Source organism: Bactrocera oleae, chromosome 3, assembly GCF_042242935.1.
Source record: "Bactrocera oleae isolate idBacOlea1 chromosome 3, idBacOlea1, whole genome shotgun sequence".
In the NCBI taxonomy this organism is placed as follows: domain Eukaryota; kingdom Metazoa; phylum Arthropoda; class Insecta; order Diptera; family Tephritidae; genus Bactrocera; species Bactrocera oleae.
Window position 1 is genome coordinate 60,709,433 of NC_091537.1, and position 19,320 is coordinate 60,728,752.

The following is a 19,320-nucleotide window of genomic DNA, read 5'->3' on the forward strand; positions in this document are numbered from 1 at the left end:
TATGTATATGTGAATAAACTCAACCAATGTGGAAAACATATAAAGAAAACATGAACCATGTGGAGTCGAAATCACTACATCGGGCATTTGGGGCTAGGGGAAGGTTTGGATTGATTGCATTAACTTTTAGCAATTCTCAAGTTTACTTGGCTCGAAATTTTAAGAAGATAATTCACACATTAACCGATCTATTCTGCATAAAGTCACTCCATTGATTTTATTAAATTTTTAAATTCTGCTTATAATGAAAATATCTCGACGGTTTGAATTTTTTTAGATTTTTATATTAAGTCTGTTCGAAAAGTCGACAATCATTTATTTTGTTCGATGCTTCAATTTTAAATTACATTTTATTCAAAATGAAAAAAATATACATATCAGAAGTACGTTTTGAAAGAATTATATTGATAGTTAAATATCTTAACTTCATATTTCGTGGATTTGATTCAAACACAAAACACAATAAGACGAATGTTTGTGACAATTTTGAGAACTATGAGGCTTCTCTAATTTTTCAATGCCATGGCAAACTTTGTGTTTACGAACGCTCTTCAAAGCGGCGTCTTTGGATTTTCGTACAGCTGTTGCCTATGGAGTAAACGTCTCAAAAGTCGAAATCGACGGTATTGCCATTCGAAGCAAACATTCTGCAACGTAAATACGTAACTGTAATTTATTCAATGGTACTTTTTTTCGGGTTTTTTGTGTCATAGATCTTTCGTTGGTACGTGATATTCCCTTCTCATAGAGAGGAGAGCACAGTGAATCTTCAATGCATTTGTTATTAGTGGCATTATAAGAGATCAACGCCACCCATTCGATTATTGTATGCTCTTACGATGTGTGGCATATCAACATAATATTTCTTGTCGCCTTTCCATTGCTTAACACGATGCAGAGGTTCAGTTGCCTCATGATTCGATGCAAAGGTCACGACAGAATTGTCGCTCCATCGGGCTATCAGCACATTATCGTTTCGATCAAATGTGTAGTCTAGCCAGCCGCGTTCTTTCTTCTTAGATGATGAGACGTCAATACGTTTTGCTTTATTCGTACGATTGTCATGAATAGTCCCGGTAGCATAATATCCAAAGAGGTGAGTTGGCTTATCAGTTTATGAGAGGTGAAAAAGTTCTCAAACGCAACACAATGTTCACGTGGATCATCAAATAGTTTTAAAAACTTCAGTACGACCATTTCACCTACGCCGCAATTTTTGTATTCGGGTTTTCAATTCTCATTTGTACCGTTTTACGAAATAAAAGAATACAAATAGCCATCAGAAAAACATAAATTCTAATATTTGAAGCCATCGATAGATAGATTGTGTGAAAATATGCCAAATTGCAAGAATTTCTCATTCAAACAGTAAGGCGACTGCCCGTCTTGTGTGCTTTGAGTATGATACTTTCTACGTTAGCTTGTTCATATAAGTACGCATTAATCAATAACGTTGACAAAACAATTTTTTCGTGAATTTATAGTGTATTATTGGACATCATTCACCTTGAACATTGTAGTTCACCAGAAAAAAAAATTATGAAATAGAAAAATTAGTCGTATCGTTTTCGGCTGGTGGTCGATTTATTGACGAGTGCATTTTGCACATTAATCATCACTCTATACTACAACCAATCTGGTGAAAAAACATTTTGCGTATAATATGCGACAAACATCACAATATATCGAAAGGTTCTTTATTTTGTAAATTTTTTATATTTTTCCGTATTTTTGAAAAAAATGTGGGAAGGAAATATTACCTCAAAAATTCATAAAGTGTTTTAAGAGCAAAGAACAATTGTAGTAAATTATTCAGCTAGACTTTCAAAAATAAATAAAAAAAAAACAAAGTATGGAGGGGCTAAGTTCGGGTGTAACCGAAAATGGGAAATTCTTTCATGTGCTGACAAAACTTTATATTAAACTAGGGAAAGTATTGCCGTGATTTCATCCATTTAAGGCAAGAGGATACACTGTTATTAGAAAAAGATTATTTCTAAATTTCATTATGATTTTTTATATATTGACCAATAGATGCGATATAAAGTGAACCGGAAGTTCACAAAATATTTGTTAGGTGTTGGTGTTAAGGCGATTTTACCCAGCACAATTTATAATTAAATTTCAACTATTTTTGGATGTAAGATGAAATACCTTGAGGGAACTAGTCGTGTTAATTTTCATCCAGTTTTGCCATTTTCACAATGTCTAACAGGAATGTTTGGGTAACATCACACACCAAATTTGGTTGAAATTAGTTAAGGAGTTTCTGAGATATAGGATTTCACCTAAAGGTGGGTGGTACCACGCCCATCGTCCAATTTTAACAATTCCGATTCCACCCATTTGCAATACCAACCTCCCTTGGGTGCCAAGGAATATGTATACCAAGTTTCATTACATAATATCTCGTGCGTTGTTCCGCATGGATAGTCGGATAGTTCACATTTCAACTCGTCTTGTCATCGTAATCATTTATATACAATATCTGGCCATCGAATTACAGACGGGTAATATTTTCGAAGGATTACAATTTTAAACAGTAATAAAAACTAAACTACCGTACTTTAACTTATTTCGGCTTTATGGTTGCAACAATTTTGTTGTTTTCGTGACGATAATTCAATATATTTAATATTTGGTTACCCTACCTAAATCGCTAAACGGACAGACTATTTCAGTTCGTATCATCATCCTGATCATTTATAAATATATAACCCTATATCTATCTCGATTAGTTTTAGGTGATACAAGCAACCGTTAGGTGAATAAAACTATTATACTCTTGCAACATGTTGCTACAGAGTAGAAATAGTTTATTTAGAGCTATTCATTTTGTTCAAACTCCAAAATTCGCAAAATAAGGTAAGCAACTGCTCCTGAGAATAACAATTAAATTTTACAGCCAAGATGGTTCGGAAGGGCTTCATAGGAGCCGTTGTCAAAATTCGACACTTGACCGTGATACTTCCCACCTTTAGGTGAAATCCTATACCTCGGAAACTACTAGACCACTTTCATATTTCGCGAAGACATATACAACGGAAATAAGTTAATAACTCGATCCCAGATAGTTTTGTTGCCCGTCATTTGTATAGTAGAGGTCAATGCTTCCCTCAACAGGAAGACGGGAAGAGTTTCGGGTTATATTATCTATAGTACAATGTTTTCGAAAGTTATGTAACTAGATCTTACGAGGATTTTGAAAGTTTATCAGAAAACTTTTAATTTACTACCATAATTAAGCATGTTATAAATCTAGTTGAGTCTCGGTGGAGTCAATGCCTGGCTTGCTCAACTAGCCGGAAAACGTGGCATGAATGGAACATGGGCCCCACAAACCGGCTATCAAAATTCAAAACTAATGACATAAAAACTCTGGTAGTACCGCTAACAAGTCACTGTCTAGTTGGTATACATGCCAGCAGGCTAGGTGCACCTTAGATTGATTATTATAGAAGCTGTCAGGAGGTAGAAGAAGAGGAGACTGTAAAAAATCTTCTGGGCAAATGTAAAACACTATACAGGAATTGCATCGCAACTATCGGTCGAGAGTTCTTGGACGATATCTCGGAAGTTGTTCACATAAAACTTTTTATAGTGATGAACTACATCATAATCTCGAGTTGGTTCAGAGAGGAGACAATAGAGTCAGGGAATTAAGCACATGTCATTTGTATATCCAAAAATATGAATTTAGTATTCTATTGTAGATTTGGACCGCTGTGTACGAACAGATATAAACCTTAATATACGAATGTTCTATAATATAAGATCTAAATAAATCCATTATTTTTGAAAATAACTATCGATTTACGCTATATAACAAGAGAAAGATACGATTTCTTTTTTTTAATAAGTTTCTAATTTTTCTTTGTGCAGATTTCGTATTACATATCGACTGATTTTACGAGAAAAGGAGTTACATTTTCACATTGGAGTATATAACCCCAGCAAGGATTTATCTTTCACTTTCAATATGCTGTTGCATACGTATTTAAAAGTTCCTGATGTACGCCGTTGCCAAATAACCGGTTTGCATGGTTGCACATTTATTGATAAGGTAAGATATATTCAAAGTTATGCCGAACAAATTAGAAAACAAGTAAGGAAGTTCTAAGTTTAGGTGTAATCGAACATTTTATACTCTCGCAACTTGCAAGGATCAAAGCCCGGGAAATTACTTCAAGTGTTGGCAAAATTTTATATTAAAGGAAGTATTGATCCGATTCAACCCATTTTTGACACAAAGACATACTATTATCGAGAGTTTCATTTATTTATTTTGTTATATGAATTTCAACTATATATCTTACACATTGACTAATATTTTCGGAAAAAAGTCAACTATAGACATTGGGGTCAACACATTCGGTACCTAGGGGCTTGAACAGTTTTGGTTCGATGTAGACAATATATGGTCACAAGGTGGCATACCTTAAACGCATTATTCACGCAAAGTTTTACCCCGATACAATCATTGATGCATGATTTGCATAATGGAAAGTGAAAGAATCAGGTGGAATTTAAAATGGTGTTAAATGGAAAATAGGCGTGATTATAATCCGATTTCGCCCATTTTCGCACTAAAACATAGAAATATGAGAAAAATTTTATGTACCGAATTTGTTTGAAATCGGTTAAGCAGATCCCAAGATATGGATTTTCACCTAAAAGAGGACGGTGCCACGCCCACTGTCTCATTTTAAACGCGGTTCCGATAAAGTCATCTTATATCTCATGCACATTAAATCGATTAGGGGGCTTAACCACGCCCACTTTTAAAATAAATTTTAACTGCTGATGCCCCTACCTAATGTGATCCTGTATATCAAATAACAGTCTTGTATCTTATTGTAGAGCTTAGTTATGGCAATTTATTTGCTTTTCCGATTACGCCCGTCTGCAATACCAACCGTCCTACGGTACCAAGAAACATGTGGACCAAGTTTCATAACGATATCTCAATTTTTACTCAAGTTACAGCTTGCACGGATGGACGGACAGACAGTCACCCGGATTTCAACTCGTCTCTTCATCCTGTTCATTTATATATACATAACTCTATATCTAACTCGATTAGGTCGAGGTGATACAAACAACCGTTAGGTGAACAAAACTATTATACTCTGTAGCCACAGGTTGCGAGAGTATAACAATGCATATACATATACATATACGGAAATAGAATTACTTGTCCCATATAATTATTTTGTAAAGAATCAATTTTGTTTGTTTAATGACATATTTATGTAAGTAGTTTAAGCGTGGATTTCAATATTTAATCGAAAAACAGTTGCCCCATATAATTATTTCGCGCACTGTGTTATAAATAAATCAATGCCAAGAGCGTCTATTTTGGTGTGTTTTCTACCACTGCGCAATTAGTACAATACTATAAAAGGTATTTGAGCAAAATACTAATTGTGTATTATGGCGGTTTAGTACTGTGCAAATTTCTTTTCCCATCCCATTTTCACGCGAACCTAGTACTCTGTTCCCTGTTCAAACTCGAAAAGACTTTATTTGACTACAAATCTTGCCACTTCACATATGCGTGATAGTTTTTTTGTCATATAACCGATTTTTATGATGAGAAATTGATAAAAAAAACTTTTTGCACGAATGCGGTGTGATAAAATGCTAAAAGTTATGCAAAAAAATATAGTTTACTTTTTTAATAATTTTCTAATTTCAATTGTTACAAAATTAATAATTTATGTACGTACATATATACATATGTATGTACATCAATATGGAGTCGAACAAGCATTGATTTGCCGTCGGCAATTTTGATGTCATTTTAGAATAAAATCACATTAAGTGCTTTATTACTAGTCTGTTGCATAATCCCGTAGAATTTAAAGCAGTGAAAATCAGATACCATAGTTTTATCGATAAATTTACACAAAATTGTCATTTCGCAGAGCAGAAAAAGTCTGCGTACAAGTAGTATAATGGGAATTCTTCGCGTAAAAACCAAGAGTAAAAGTGTGGAATTTTAAACGATTTTAGTTTCATTCAGTTTGTTATTAAGTTTAGAACATCGAATTTCGCATTAAAGAAAGGCAAATAATCCTCTAAAAGGGAAATAATTATTAAACTTTTTGAAGAAGAAAAATTGGTCGAATTGTTAGGAGAACACATTCTTCCATAAAAAGAATAATAAAAAATTACAAACAAATCGGCTTTTTTATATTTCGGCCCGTTCAGGGCGGTCAAAAATACTAGCATAGCGTGAAATACGTAACCATGTGACAGAAAGTATGAAGCAAAATCCCTGACTTACTGCAACCAAAATCGATCAAAATGTTAAGAAAACTTTAAGAAATCCCTCTGCACTTATACGATTCGTAAAATTAAAAAAGCAAGTTTTAATGGTCAAGTCGCACACAGGAAGTCATTCATATCGCCAGTCAATAGGCAAGTGCATAATTCTTTCGCGAAAGAGCACTTAAACAAGCCCCGGCAGTTTTGGCAAAAGGTTTCGAAAAACGAGCAAGGAAATCTTTATGAATAATGTGAAGCACGGTGGTGAAAAAGTAATGATATGGGGGTGCATAGCTAGTAATGGAGTGGGCCAAAGGGAAGTTATAGAGTCCACCATGGACAAATATACATACCCAAATATCTCAAAAATACATTTGAAACAAAGAGCAGAAGATTGTGACTTGGAAGGAACTGCTATTCTATAGGATAACGACCCGAAGCATACTGCATAGACATAGTAAAGCTTAGGTTACTCTACAACGTTCCCAAGCAGCTTCAAACACCACCATAATTACCAGGTTTGAATCCTAAAACGCACCTATGGGATTCATTGGAACGTAAAATCCGCCAACGCACGATTTCCTTAAAAGATATGCTCAAGGATGTGCTGAACGAGAAACCTCTGAGCTTGTCTATTTCGGGTCAAAACCTCTAGCGGAAGTTTTAAAACGTTGCGGATATTCAACTTTCTATTAAATTTTAAGAAGAATTCGCTGGAAGAATATATTTGATCGACTTATGTACCCTGTTCGCAGACTCTTTCTAATGGATTTTTTATTCGTCATTGTCGCAAATTTAATAAGTTTTATTTTTATAAAAAGGACATAACATTTTTTGCCAACGATTTATTTTTGTTGGTGCCTTGTACGCATACTTTTTCTACCTAGTGTATGTACACATAGAGGAATAGAATTTTTGATATATTATCATTTATTAATAAATACGTGTGCGCGCACTGGTCTATATGTAGATATGTATGTATTATGACATTGCAAAACACGTAATGTATATGAAATCTACAGATAAGCGTACATTTGTAAGTACAAGTAGGTCAGCCAATAGACAAAAATACAAACATTGTTGTACAAAAACAACAATTGTTTCAAATATCATGAGCAGCATCAGAAATCAGTATGGCAGCCAAAATGACAAATCCTACATTTGTAGTAAATCACAAAACAAAAACATTTTCATTCATGAACGCTGGCGCACATGCACGCTTTACACATCTCCCCGAGCATGCGTTTGCCTACAAGCGTCTTTTCGCGACGATGGCAAAAGCTAAAAATCGTAAATTGAACAAATTTAAAATATTTTTCCCTGGCTCGCAAAAGTCTGCCTCAATATGTATGCATGTTCATATATTATATAAACCTACATATTTACATAGTCCAGTCATTTAAGCTTAAATTAGGTAAGAATCTCGGAATTCAGATACCCAGCTGTAAGTCTGTAAATACTTGTATATTGACACCCTAAAAGTTGTCTCAAAACCTACATATGGTAGGGTGTACGGAACTATTAAATTCAAAGGTCACAAAAATCGGTTTTTTGCGCTTATTTTTTGTAAATATCTCATTTCCTATGGGTTTTTTACTATTGGTATTTATTATCAATATTGTAGAATACAAAATTCTCTACAAATTTTGTTTAAAAATTTTTTTCATACGGTGAACCGTTTTCGAGATAGAGGGCTTAGAGCGCGCGGTCACAGCATCACTTCAGGTCAACCGGTGCCTTCGATCAAAAACGCGCCATATATAGTTGATGAACTATCGATAAATCAATGATTATAAATATTTGTCAATTTTTATTAACTATTATATTATATTTTATCATTTTTTCCTAACCTATCCACTTTTTATTCAGTATTAATTTATTTAACAACACTTACCTGCCCATGAAATTGCAGAATTGTTAATGAAAATATAGGAATTATATTTGAATTTAAACCTTATTAATATTAATAACTTCTTACATGACAAAAAAAAAATAAAAAAAATTTATTAAAAAATATTCAATACATTTATTTTTATTAAAAGTAAAAAAATGGAATAAAGGGTACAAAAACTACAATTTATAATTTTAATCATCTTCTTTCTCTTCATCGTCGTCTTCCGGCTGCTGGTAAATTTCAAACTGGTCTTCATTATCGTCTTCAACGACATTTGTTTCAAGTTCTTCCATGATTTCGGGGTCAAAAGTTCCATCTTCGTTAATGTCGCTCTGATATGGTAGAGCATTGAGACAGGCTTGCCCATTACATTGGCCACAAGCTAAAGAGCATTGCAAGCCCGCTTTCCTGCATCCGCATCGCGAACCACAACCACTCTTGCAGTTGCAGAAAATTGTATTTAGCAAATGTTCTGGAGCAGGTGGTAAAATTGTCATGATAGGCTCCAGAAAATCGTTTCGCATTGCCCAACCCCATACCTGGGGTTCCAAAACATGCCCTAACCAAGTTTGAACTTGATAATATACACGTTCGAAATGTTGATGAGCAGCTGCACTTGTTGGTGGAATATTTGAAAGCTGCACAGGTTTATTAAGTTTTGTAGACTTGACGTAATGCATATAACGAAGATGATCGAGACTTTTCACAGATTTCGGAGCATTATAGACTGCCAATAAGGTTTGAGTTCCACTCTCTAATAATCTCTGGGCCGAACAATTTTCTTCCTCAAATGCTGCAGCTAGTTCATCCAAATTGGTCAGTTTCTCAAAAACTTTTAAAAATGTTTTTTTTCCCCTTTTTAAAAAGCGCAGAAGTTGTGTCACATCCACTTAATGCTTGCAGACATAAAATATGTGTTTTGGAATGAGGATAATTATCAAAACTTTTAGTCGAGTATATCTCCGTTTTAACATTGCCTTTCCCAACTTTTTTAAAGAAAATTTCTTGTTCGTAAGACAGTGTACGCCCAATTAAAATGATGAGTAAATCAATATCTTGTCCTATTATTTACAAATTTACAGATTTTTAAGAAGATGCACTTAATTATTTTCTAATTAAAATGTCATTAGTGTTAATGGGAATATAATTATAGTAAGATTTAAGTTTTTCCCTTCATTATTTTTTAATTTTAGGAAACGGTGATCAGTATTATTGAATAGATAAAGATTTAAGGCATGAAGAAAATGATAAAATATAAATAATAGTTAATAAAAATTGACAAATATTTATAATCATTGATTTATCGATAGTTCATCAACTATATATGGCGCGTTTTTGATCGGAGGCACCGGTTGACCTGAAGTGATGCTGTGACCGCGCGCTCTAAGCCCTCTATCTCGAAAACGGTTCACCGTATGAAAAAAATTTTTAAACAAAATTTGTAGAGAATTTTGTATTCTACAATATTGATAATAAATACCAATAGCAAAAAACTCATAGGAAATGAGATATTTACAAAAAAAGCGCAAAAACCGATTTTTGTGACCTTTGACCTTGAAATTTAATAGTTGCGTACACCCTACCATATGTAGGTTTTGAGACAACTTTTAGGGTGTCAATATACAAGTATTTACAGACTTATCTATATAGGTATCTGAATTCCGAGGTGAACTTACTATAATGACTGGACTAACAATGATTTGTAGGCAAAGCTGTTAGAGCGGCAAGGGAAGCGATGACAATCGGCGAGCGGTCGTTTATTTTTTCGGCACATCTCGGATTTTCTACCAACAACACAATGTTGTTACGCTTCGTCGTCGCGTCAGTCCATCGACACATTGACTCTTTGACATGAAAGCAATAAAAGCTTGGTTGACCGTGTCGCCTTAGATTTCACATGAAGCAATCTACATACATATATTGTTTGTAGAAAAAATTACAAGTATTTATCTTTCATATGTATATCTTTACATGTACACATAAGTAATTAGACATAATATGAAAATGCCGATGGCAAAACGCAAGTCTTAACATTCGTACACATGCACATCCAAGGAATTCGTTGGTTTAGAAAAGCTAACATGTAACATGAATGTGAAACTCCGAGGGCAAAACACACTCTGTACTCTTGTGACTCCATAATGGTGTCAAGTATATGAATTATTTCAGGAAATGTATCAATATTTTTAAATGATGAATGAATTAACATAAAAGAATTTCAAAAATATTGGGCATACATATCAGCATATTTCTCTTAAATATTTCCCGATTGGCCATGTTAAGAGAGTTTTATTTGTACAAATTCGCTGTTATAAAAGCTAGAAATGTTATTTGATTTTCCTTCCTGTGAGGTGAATTCCCCGACAGAAATTTTTCAAATGTTCGCTGTTGAACCTGCACCTTCTCGTTTACCTTTACGTTCCTTGCTTGAACAACATTTACAAATCGTTTAACTTTATTACAAAAATTCATGTTCTGTAAAGAATGTGTTTCGCGCTTTTCGCTCAACTTATGGTCAACACAATCGACCTACTGAGCGTAATATTCGCAACACCATTACGCATCTTGAGACCCAGCATTCATTATTTGATAATATTCGACCGAATAGACCACGTCCAGCACGCAGTTAGGAAAATATAGCGGTCGTAGCTGAGAGTGTACATGAAGACCATGGAGAGTCGATTCGGCGCCGTTCGCAACAACTCGAACTGACGTATGGAACGACTTGGCGCATTTTACGTCGAGATCTTAAATTGAAAGCGGACAAAATACAGCTTGTGCAAGAACTGAAGCCGCTCGACTTTCCAAAGCGACGTCGCTTCGCTTTATGGGCTCCAAGAAGATCCAACGTTTTCGAGCCAAATTTTGTTCAGCGATGAGGTCCATTTCTGTCTCAATGGGTATGTAAACATCAAAAACAACGGTTCGGTGTGGTTTGTGGGCCGATATCCGTAACCGTCAATGGCGACCGTTATCACGCCATGATAACCGACTATTTTATGCCTGAAATTGAAGCTCGTGATCTCGACGACATTTGGTTTCAACAAGACGGCGCCACTTACCACAAATCGCATCATTTTATTGAGAGAACACTTCGTCGAGCAGATAATTTCACGTTTTGGGCCGGTTGATTGGCCACCCAGATATCACACCGTTATAGTTTTTCCTGTGAGGATATGTAAAGTCTAAAGTCTATGCGTACAATCCCGATTCAGGCCTTAGAGCAAAACGGATGCCACTCGCCAGTTACCAGTCGAAATGCGAGTCATCGAAAATTATACTCATCGGATGGAATATCTGAGACGTAGCTACGGCCAACATTTGAAAGAGATAATCTTCAAAAAAGAAATGTCAAAGAATGTTCTTTCGAAAGATAATAAACATTCTCCATTTCCTACGTTTTCTTCATTAAAAAATCCGGACAACTGTTCCGTTTGTATTTAAAGCGCGATTGTAACCGACAAGCGTAATTTACTGCCGAAAGGCTTATTATTTCATATTAATATTTGCTCTGTACATGTTTTAAAGCAACTTTCGCAACGTTTACTCGTATTTTGTGCTCGTGCTTCTTTAAAGCTTAAATATGCCGAATTAAAAAAAAAATCGTCCGAAATGCAAAAGGGTAATATTTTGATTTTGCGACAAGAAAATCTGACCACTCGAGAATAGAGTTGACTGCCCTGGAGCAAATAAGAAGACAAGCTCAAGGGAAGGTCGGCTGATAAAACGTATCAGCTTGAGGGATCGCTTCAAAACTGCCGAGGACATTAGAGTAGAGTTATTTAAACTTAGCCGAACTTAGCGCAAGAACCATTCGTCGAAGGTTTCAATAGGTTGGCTTAAACGCTCGTCGGGCCGTCAAAAAGCCACTTTTAACCTCAAAAATACGTCAAAACCGTTTACGATGGGCAAAAGAACATTAAAACTGGACTCATCTTGATTAGCGAAATATTATCTTCTCAGATAAGTCCAAATTTAACCATTTTTGCAGCGACTGTATGTCCTACGTAAGAAGGAGAACTGGTGAGCGGTTCAAGGACGAATGTGTTCAAAGAACAGTTAAGCAAGGAGGCAGCCGAATAATCTGGGGCTGCTTTTCTTACCATGCCCTTGGCCAACTAGCCCTAATAGAAGGAACCGTTAACGAGACAAAGTATCAGCAGATCCTTGAGACAAATTTAATACTCTCAATAGAGACCCACTTTTCACGAGCGGATGTCCTTATTTTTCAGGATGACTCTGTGCCCTGCCATCGTGTCAAAATAGTAAGAATATAGGCTCAGGTAGCAGAGAAGAGACCAAAAACTTTAGCAGAATTGGACAGAATTCTTGAAGAAGCGGTATAACGGAATCGCAGCAGGAACTTTAAAAAATCCCATTAATTCAATGCCCGAGCGTATAAAAGCAGAGCAAGTTCGACAAAATACTATTGAGATTTTTTTTATCGATTAATGTTTGCATTATCTAAAACAACGAAATACTTTCCATAGTGTAAATAAAAAATTAGATATCACTGTTTATATTGTTAGCTACCAAAATGATAATATATCTAAAATGAAATGAAATGAAAAAGTTTCATGAGTGCAATGCACAATACTGACTTTGTTTACACTTAATACCCATGTATTAAAAATACATATATAATATTATTGTTTGAAAAATAAAAATTAAAGATTTGACTATTATAATAAGGAAGAACTATGATTTTTTAGTTGTCCGGATTTCACTGTTCGCTACTGTATATGAATGATCAGGATGAAGAGACGAGTTGAAATCCGGGTGACGGTCTGTCCGTCCGTCCGTCTGTGCGTACGTAACTTGCGTAAAAATTGAGATATCGTAATGAAACTAAATCGAATCCAAAAAATTAGCAACTTTTGTTTATTATTTGGATTTTTTTAGCAAATGCAAAACACTTGTTGATTTCTGTAGCCGAATTCATATAAATTTACTTGCACTTTTCACAGAAGGAATCGATATCTTGATTTGTCATATTGTATTGGGGATATGTTACAAGAAGATTTGTACAGTTACAGTTACTTTTGGCCCAATATTTACATCTTGCAAAGGCTCTCAACACAATCTTTATTTATCTTTTGTCATTTTGTCAAATTCTGTAAACTCCCCATTGGTTTTGTCGACATTATCTTTTAAATAGCACCAAGTTACTTTTTTGAACATGTCGTGTATCCGGCTATATGTTAATAAGATACAAATTTGATTGTAAACTATTCAGTTTCGTAGTACAATTGATTTTGAATTCTTTATCTATTTTAAAATAAAATTTTGCCAGCACCTTGCAAGAGTATGAAATTTTCGGTTACACCCGAACTTAGCTTTTCTTTACTTGTTATTATACTCTCGCAACCTGTTGCTACAGAGTATAATAGTTTTGTTCACCTAAGCGTTGTTTGTATCACCTAAAACTAATCGAGTTAGATATAGGGTTATATATATATATAAATGATCAGGATGAAGAGACAAGTTGAAATCCGGGTGACTGTCTGTCCGTCCGTCCGTGCAAGCTCTAACTTGAGTAAAAATTGAGATATCTTTATGAAACTTGGTAGACATGTTTCTTGGTACCGTGAGACGGTTGGTATTGTAGATGGGCGTAATCGGACCACTGTCACGCCCACAAAACGCCATTAATCAAAAACAAATAAATTGCCATAACTAAGCTCCAAAACAAGATACAAGACTGTTATTTGGTACACAGGATCACATTAGGGAGGGGCATCTGCAGTTAAAAATGTATTTTAAGTGGGCGTGGTCCCGCTCCTAATAGGTTTAATGTGCATATCTCCTAAACCGCTAATGCTATAATAACAAAATTCACTGGAAGCAAATGTTTTTAGAACCTCTACTTACAGTATGAAAATAGTTGAAATCGGGTGGCAACTCCGCCCACTCCCCATATAATACTGTTAAAAATCTAAAAGCGCGATAAATCAAGCACTAAACACGCCAGATACATTCAATTTTATCTTTGGGATGGCATGAGATGACTATAGGAATCGCGTTTAAAATTAGTCAGTGGGTGTGGCACCGCCCACTTTTAGGTGAAAACCCATATCTTGGGATCTGCTTAACTGATTTCAACCAAATTCGGTACATGACATTATTTTCATATCTCTATGTTAAAGTGTGAAAATGAGCGAAATCGGATTACAACCACGCCTACTTCCCATATAAGACCATTTTAAATTCCATCTGATTTTTTCCCTTTCCACTATGCAAATCAGGCAACAATGATTATATCGGGGTAAAACTTTGCGTGAATAATACGTTTAAAGTATGCCACCTTGTGGCCAAAAATCGTCTAAATCGAACCAAAAATGTTCAAGCCCCTAGGTACCGAATATGTGGACCACAGTGCCTATAGTTGACCTTCTACCGAAAATATCAGTCAACATAGAACAAGGCGGCAAGATCCACAAAGAAATCTCAAACGAGTATACCATTTGACTTTGCGAGAGTATAAAATGTTCGGTTACATATGAACTTAGCCCTTCCTTACAGTCGCTTTTATATTATTAATGTGAGCGTGAAGACTCTGAACATTATGGAATAAACTTTGATGTCCTGATGTCCATAAAATTGAAATTCGTTGTCAAAGCTTTATTTGTGTTCAATTCCCTCAGTTCCCTAAATACAGGATCCGATTCAGAAAATTTGTTAGGAGGAATAAAATTTCCTATGATGAATAGACCTTCTGCAGAAGTAGCTCGACTACAAGCGACATATATTGAAGCTCTAGGCATTCTGGGTCGAGTATGAACTACAACTTTATTATATGTGGCACCCTGACTTTTATGAATAGTTATTCCCTCAGCCGGAACAACTGGAAACTGATTCCTTTCAATTGAAATTTGTTCATTTCTTTTATATTGAAAAGATTTTAGAACTTTTTCAATTGGTATCCAAGAACTTTCTAGAGGATGAGGCTTTTTTGATCGTGCTATCAAACCAACAGAAGGTTCCAAAAATTTAATCCACAGAATTGTTGGAAAAGAACAATGGAAATCAATTTGCATAAGTTGTCCAGCTGCCCCATTAACCAAGCCATCACACGTGTTTATGTTCACTGTAATCATATATAATATTTGGCGGAGGTTTTTAGTGTCAATTCATAGGGCAGTCCCTGCGTTTCAGAAGTTTTGAAAAGTTTAACTCTTTCCAAAATATTATAATTTTCATTTATACCAATTCCTTTAACTGAGTCTTTTGCAGTTGAAAGGATAGCTTCAGTTGGGATTCATCTGAGCTTAAGGGCATTGTAATTTTTTGTCTCTTCATTGGACCAAAATAAATGTATGTAATCATCGGAAACTTCTTCGAAATTAACTACTCGAGTTTCAATGAGTGATATGTCCTCATTTGTCATAGTACCAGATGCCACATGATTTAACGCAATTGCAAAGGCCTGATCCTCCCGTTGTCTCATTATCTCTGTTAATTCAAAGTATTTAAATAACTCCCACAAAGGGGAACCAAATAAAGTGCTGTATTCATCATTGGGATTAGGAGAGAATATCTACCTATCTCCAACAGGTGAGAGTTGCTTCAAATCACAAAAACACTATGATCGGTATACCACCGAAGGGGCTGTCTGTTTTGAAAATTTGTTTTAATCTCGCATCAACAGAGCTAAGCATACGAGCACCTACCATCGATATTTCATCAATTATGATTAATTTTAAATCGATAAGTCGGGAATACAATGAATTCACTGTGTCATTGCTAAGTGGACTCAACTCTCTATTCAACTGATTAACAGGTAAAAAGAATATTGAATGAAGGGTTATTCCACCTATTCCGAATGCTGCTTTACCCGTAGGTGCGCAAAGAAGAACTTTTAAGGAACTTGGATTGGATCCAGGTGTAGAATTGTAACGATGGTTAAGAGCTTGATATATTGCAATTATCAAACGACTCTTTCATACACCTACACCGCCGCCAATGAACTCATAAAATGGGAGATTTGTTTTTAGGTGGGGCATCAAATGTGCCAAATAGGTTCTTTGCTTAGTATTTAGACTTTGAACTAAAGAAAATAATTCCTCAACTGAAATTAAGGGGGGTAGTTTAATAAGTCTAATATTGCAATCAGATTCAGTGCCATTATCTGTTGAATCTTCGCCATGCAAGTCCAGCAAATTTATATTTGGGTTTATTTCTGGAAGTGCCAGCACTCTGAACTCATTTTCCACGATAGGTAGTTCATTTTGAGCACCTTGGTCCAAGTCTATTTCATTATAAAGACTTTCTAGAACATTTTCAAGTTCTCAAAAACATCATATTTCCTTTGATTTTCCTCAATTAAAATACGATGTGTTATGCAAGTCTGCTCATTATCGTTTTCAATGAGATCTTGCTGTTCATTCCGCCAAGGATAGTAAAGCATTAACATTTCGCGGAAATACACAACTCTGGCCAAATCTGGGTTAAACCTTCTATACCGAATAATACAAGGTTTGGTACGTTTTTTCACAAAACCGCTACCGTCTTTAAGAGGCATGACAACCCCGCTTTCTGGTAAATTATCGTCTTCCCTCTCTTCTTCTTCATGATCAATATCTTGTGCTCTTCTACTAGATTTAAAATATTTATACCTAGACGCAAAATCAGCTAAACAAAGAGTTCCTAACTGATCGGATCTTTGAACATAACAGTCTAAAATACCGGCTACGAATATTTCAGTCGAACCTGAAGGAAGGTTCTGAAGTTCCGCTCTAGGTTTTACCATTCGAACACGTTCCTCAGGTCGAGAGGTATTTATAAATATTTCTGCATTACTTGCTTCCGAAAGATGGAGCCCAATGCAGCAATATACTGCTTCTTGTGCAGATATTTCTGTGCCTGATATAAATTTGTGACCTATATGTTTAAGTTTTTGCTTAACAGTATAATTTCCAGCATTTACCTCTAATATAGCTTCATTTAAGAGCCTAGAAATTCCCCTGTTAGACTTGTTAATATAATTAATTATATATGAACAGCAAGCATATGCATCCAGTATATATTGGATATCCATATTTACTCTATGGAGTTCCAAAATCAGAGGATTATAAGCGTTTATAAAACGATCCTGTAATTTTCTTTTTAGAAAAATTTTGGGTTTTGTTAAACTTGACCTAAGGGCAAACAAATAGTCATCAAAAGGCATATTTATTCTATTATCAGACAGGAAATGTTCAAAATCGTTTAAATTAGAAATGTGTTCTGTAGTCATATTTGAATTTAAAACGTTTTGAATTTTGAAAAAGTTTTCCTTGTGTCTTTCTGAATTTTGACTTGTTTCTGTAAGAGGTAACAGTATTTGCGTTGAAGGCATTGGTGGATATGGTATACCAAAACGACAAAATTGTTGTCTTCTTATTTCCCTAGTACAAGACCGACTGTGGTTATGCTTTTGATAACCCAAATAATTTTCTAAGTGGCTGATCGAACCATCGGTAGAAATATAATTGTCAATAAAACTAATGACATCAGGGAATGTCTGAGGATCTTGAAGGTTGATCCTGGGAGCATTATTAAGCCAATGCATGCCATGTACATGCGGGGAACCTCTCTGTTGAAACTCCACTCTCCAGTAGATATTTTGTAACAAAATGCTCTCCAAAAATGCCGGCCTTTAAAAAGCTTAAGAATTTGTCGATAGCGGTAGTCAAAATATCTAGCACAAGTAACCGCGTCTGACCGAATTAAACGATATCTATCTTGGGTTGTTAAACTGTTGGCTTCCTCTTCCGAAATATCTTTAGAATCAACAGTTTTAGAGAGGATGACCAAAAGCTCAACCCACTGAGATTCTGCAGCCGATAAAGTGATAAAGAAGGTTGGAAGACCTAATTGGCGAATCATAGCGAATGCCTTTTTCTTCTCAGCTTCCCAGTTCGCAGGTGAGGATCTAACGCCTTTCAAAACCTTGTAACCATCATCGTGTTGAATCAAGTTTTGAACAAAGTTTTTTTTTACTATTCTTAATTTGTAGCAGTTCTAATTTTTTGTAATCATAGAACAACTTTGGAATGGTACACGCTCTTCTGTCAAAACGGCGAATTTCAGAACATATTATCTTGCTATATGTTTCATAGCATGTACGTTTCTGCCCAGCGTATATTGTTCCAAATGGACAACTCTTCTGAATTATTGTCTTGAATTATGTCAATTGGTCTTTGTCCTTCACCTGGCGCTATGACTAAACGGTTATAGTCCAAGTTTTCTACAGGAATATTGTCCAAAAGAGTTTCTTGACCGCCTGGGTTTACCTCGGAAGGTAAAAGACCAATGGGAATATTATTACCTGAGGTATTATCATGAGAAGTTTGTGCCGCATGAAAAGATTGAACCAATCGGGAATCCTCTGCAGATGCAACAAACGGAACTTCTTCTTGGTTATTAAATTCTGAAATCCAGTTTTCGTTAATATGTATATTGTGCTCACGATACAGAAGGGTATTCACTAAGAACTGCAAAGCTTCCATAATCTTTGTGGGGCGTATGGTATCGATCATGTAATCATGATTGTATTCCAAACGCCTTCTTAAGTGAATTTGTATAACATGAGCCTCACCAAAGGACCTTGGTAGAGATGTCACAATATTGTTAACAGAAATTGGTATATTAACAACAGCACCTTTGAGCAAACTCTGACCTTGATATCCTAACGGACGGATTGTCATAAAAGGCAATCTAGGCATTATGAGACGTTCTTCAATTGGAGTTAAACCTTTCAAACAATCCGGTATTTCAGGAAAGTCTAGACCGTTAGCTAAACATATTTTTGGAACGTTCTTTTTAACAATTACATTTTTGCATGTAGCACAAAAATTGTAATTTCCATCCTCTGAAGGAAATTTTTGATTAAAAAGAAGGCGGATGCAGCATTCGGGTGACCTTGCGCAATAGTTTCGAAATTTAATTTGCGAACTTGGTGTGAAAACCATAAGCTGCCGCAGCAAATACATATTTCAGTAGGGCCCTTATTTATATTTTGGAAATAAATGTTTTTGAAATCTGTTAAATTGCCACTATTATCAGTTTCTGTAACATTATTTTCTCTCGTTAATCGGATTCGTTGGGACTGCCTTTGGTTTTCAATTTGTCTATTGAGTGGGTTATCTCTACGAAGGCGAACTTGACCTTGTCTA

At 35.3% G+C, this 19,320-nt stretch overlaps 1 protein-coding gene across 17 annotated transcripts in view; it reads left to right on the forward strand.

Annotated features, from left to right (window-relative positions):
• Positions 1 to 19,320, forward strand: part of LOC106624388 (uncharacterized) — a 132,219-nt gene that overhangs the window by 84,003 nt on the left and 28,896 nt on the right. For all 17 annotated transcript variants that reach the window (XM_036364982.2, XM_036364935.2, XM_036364937.2 and 14 more), the window contains one exon: positions 3,883 to 4,063. In XM_036364982.2, coding sequence (XP_036220875.1) covers positions 3,883 to 4,063 — 181 coding nt within the window. The remainder of the gene's footprint in view (positions 1 to 3,882; positions 4,064 to 19,320) is intronic.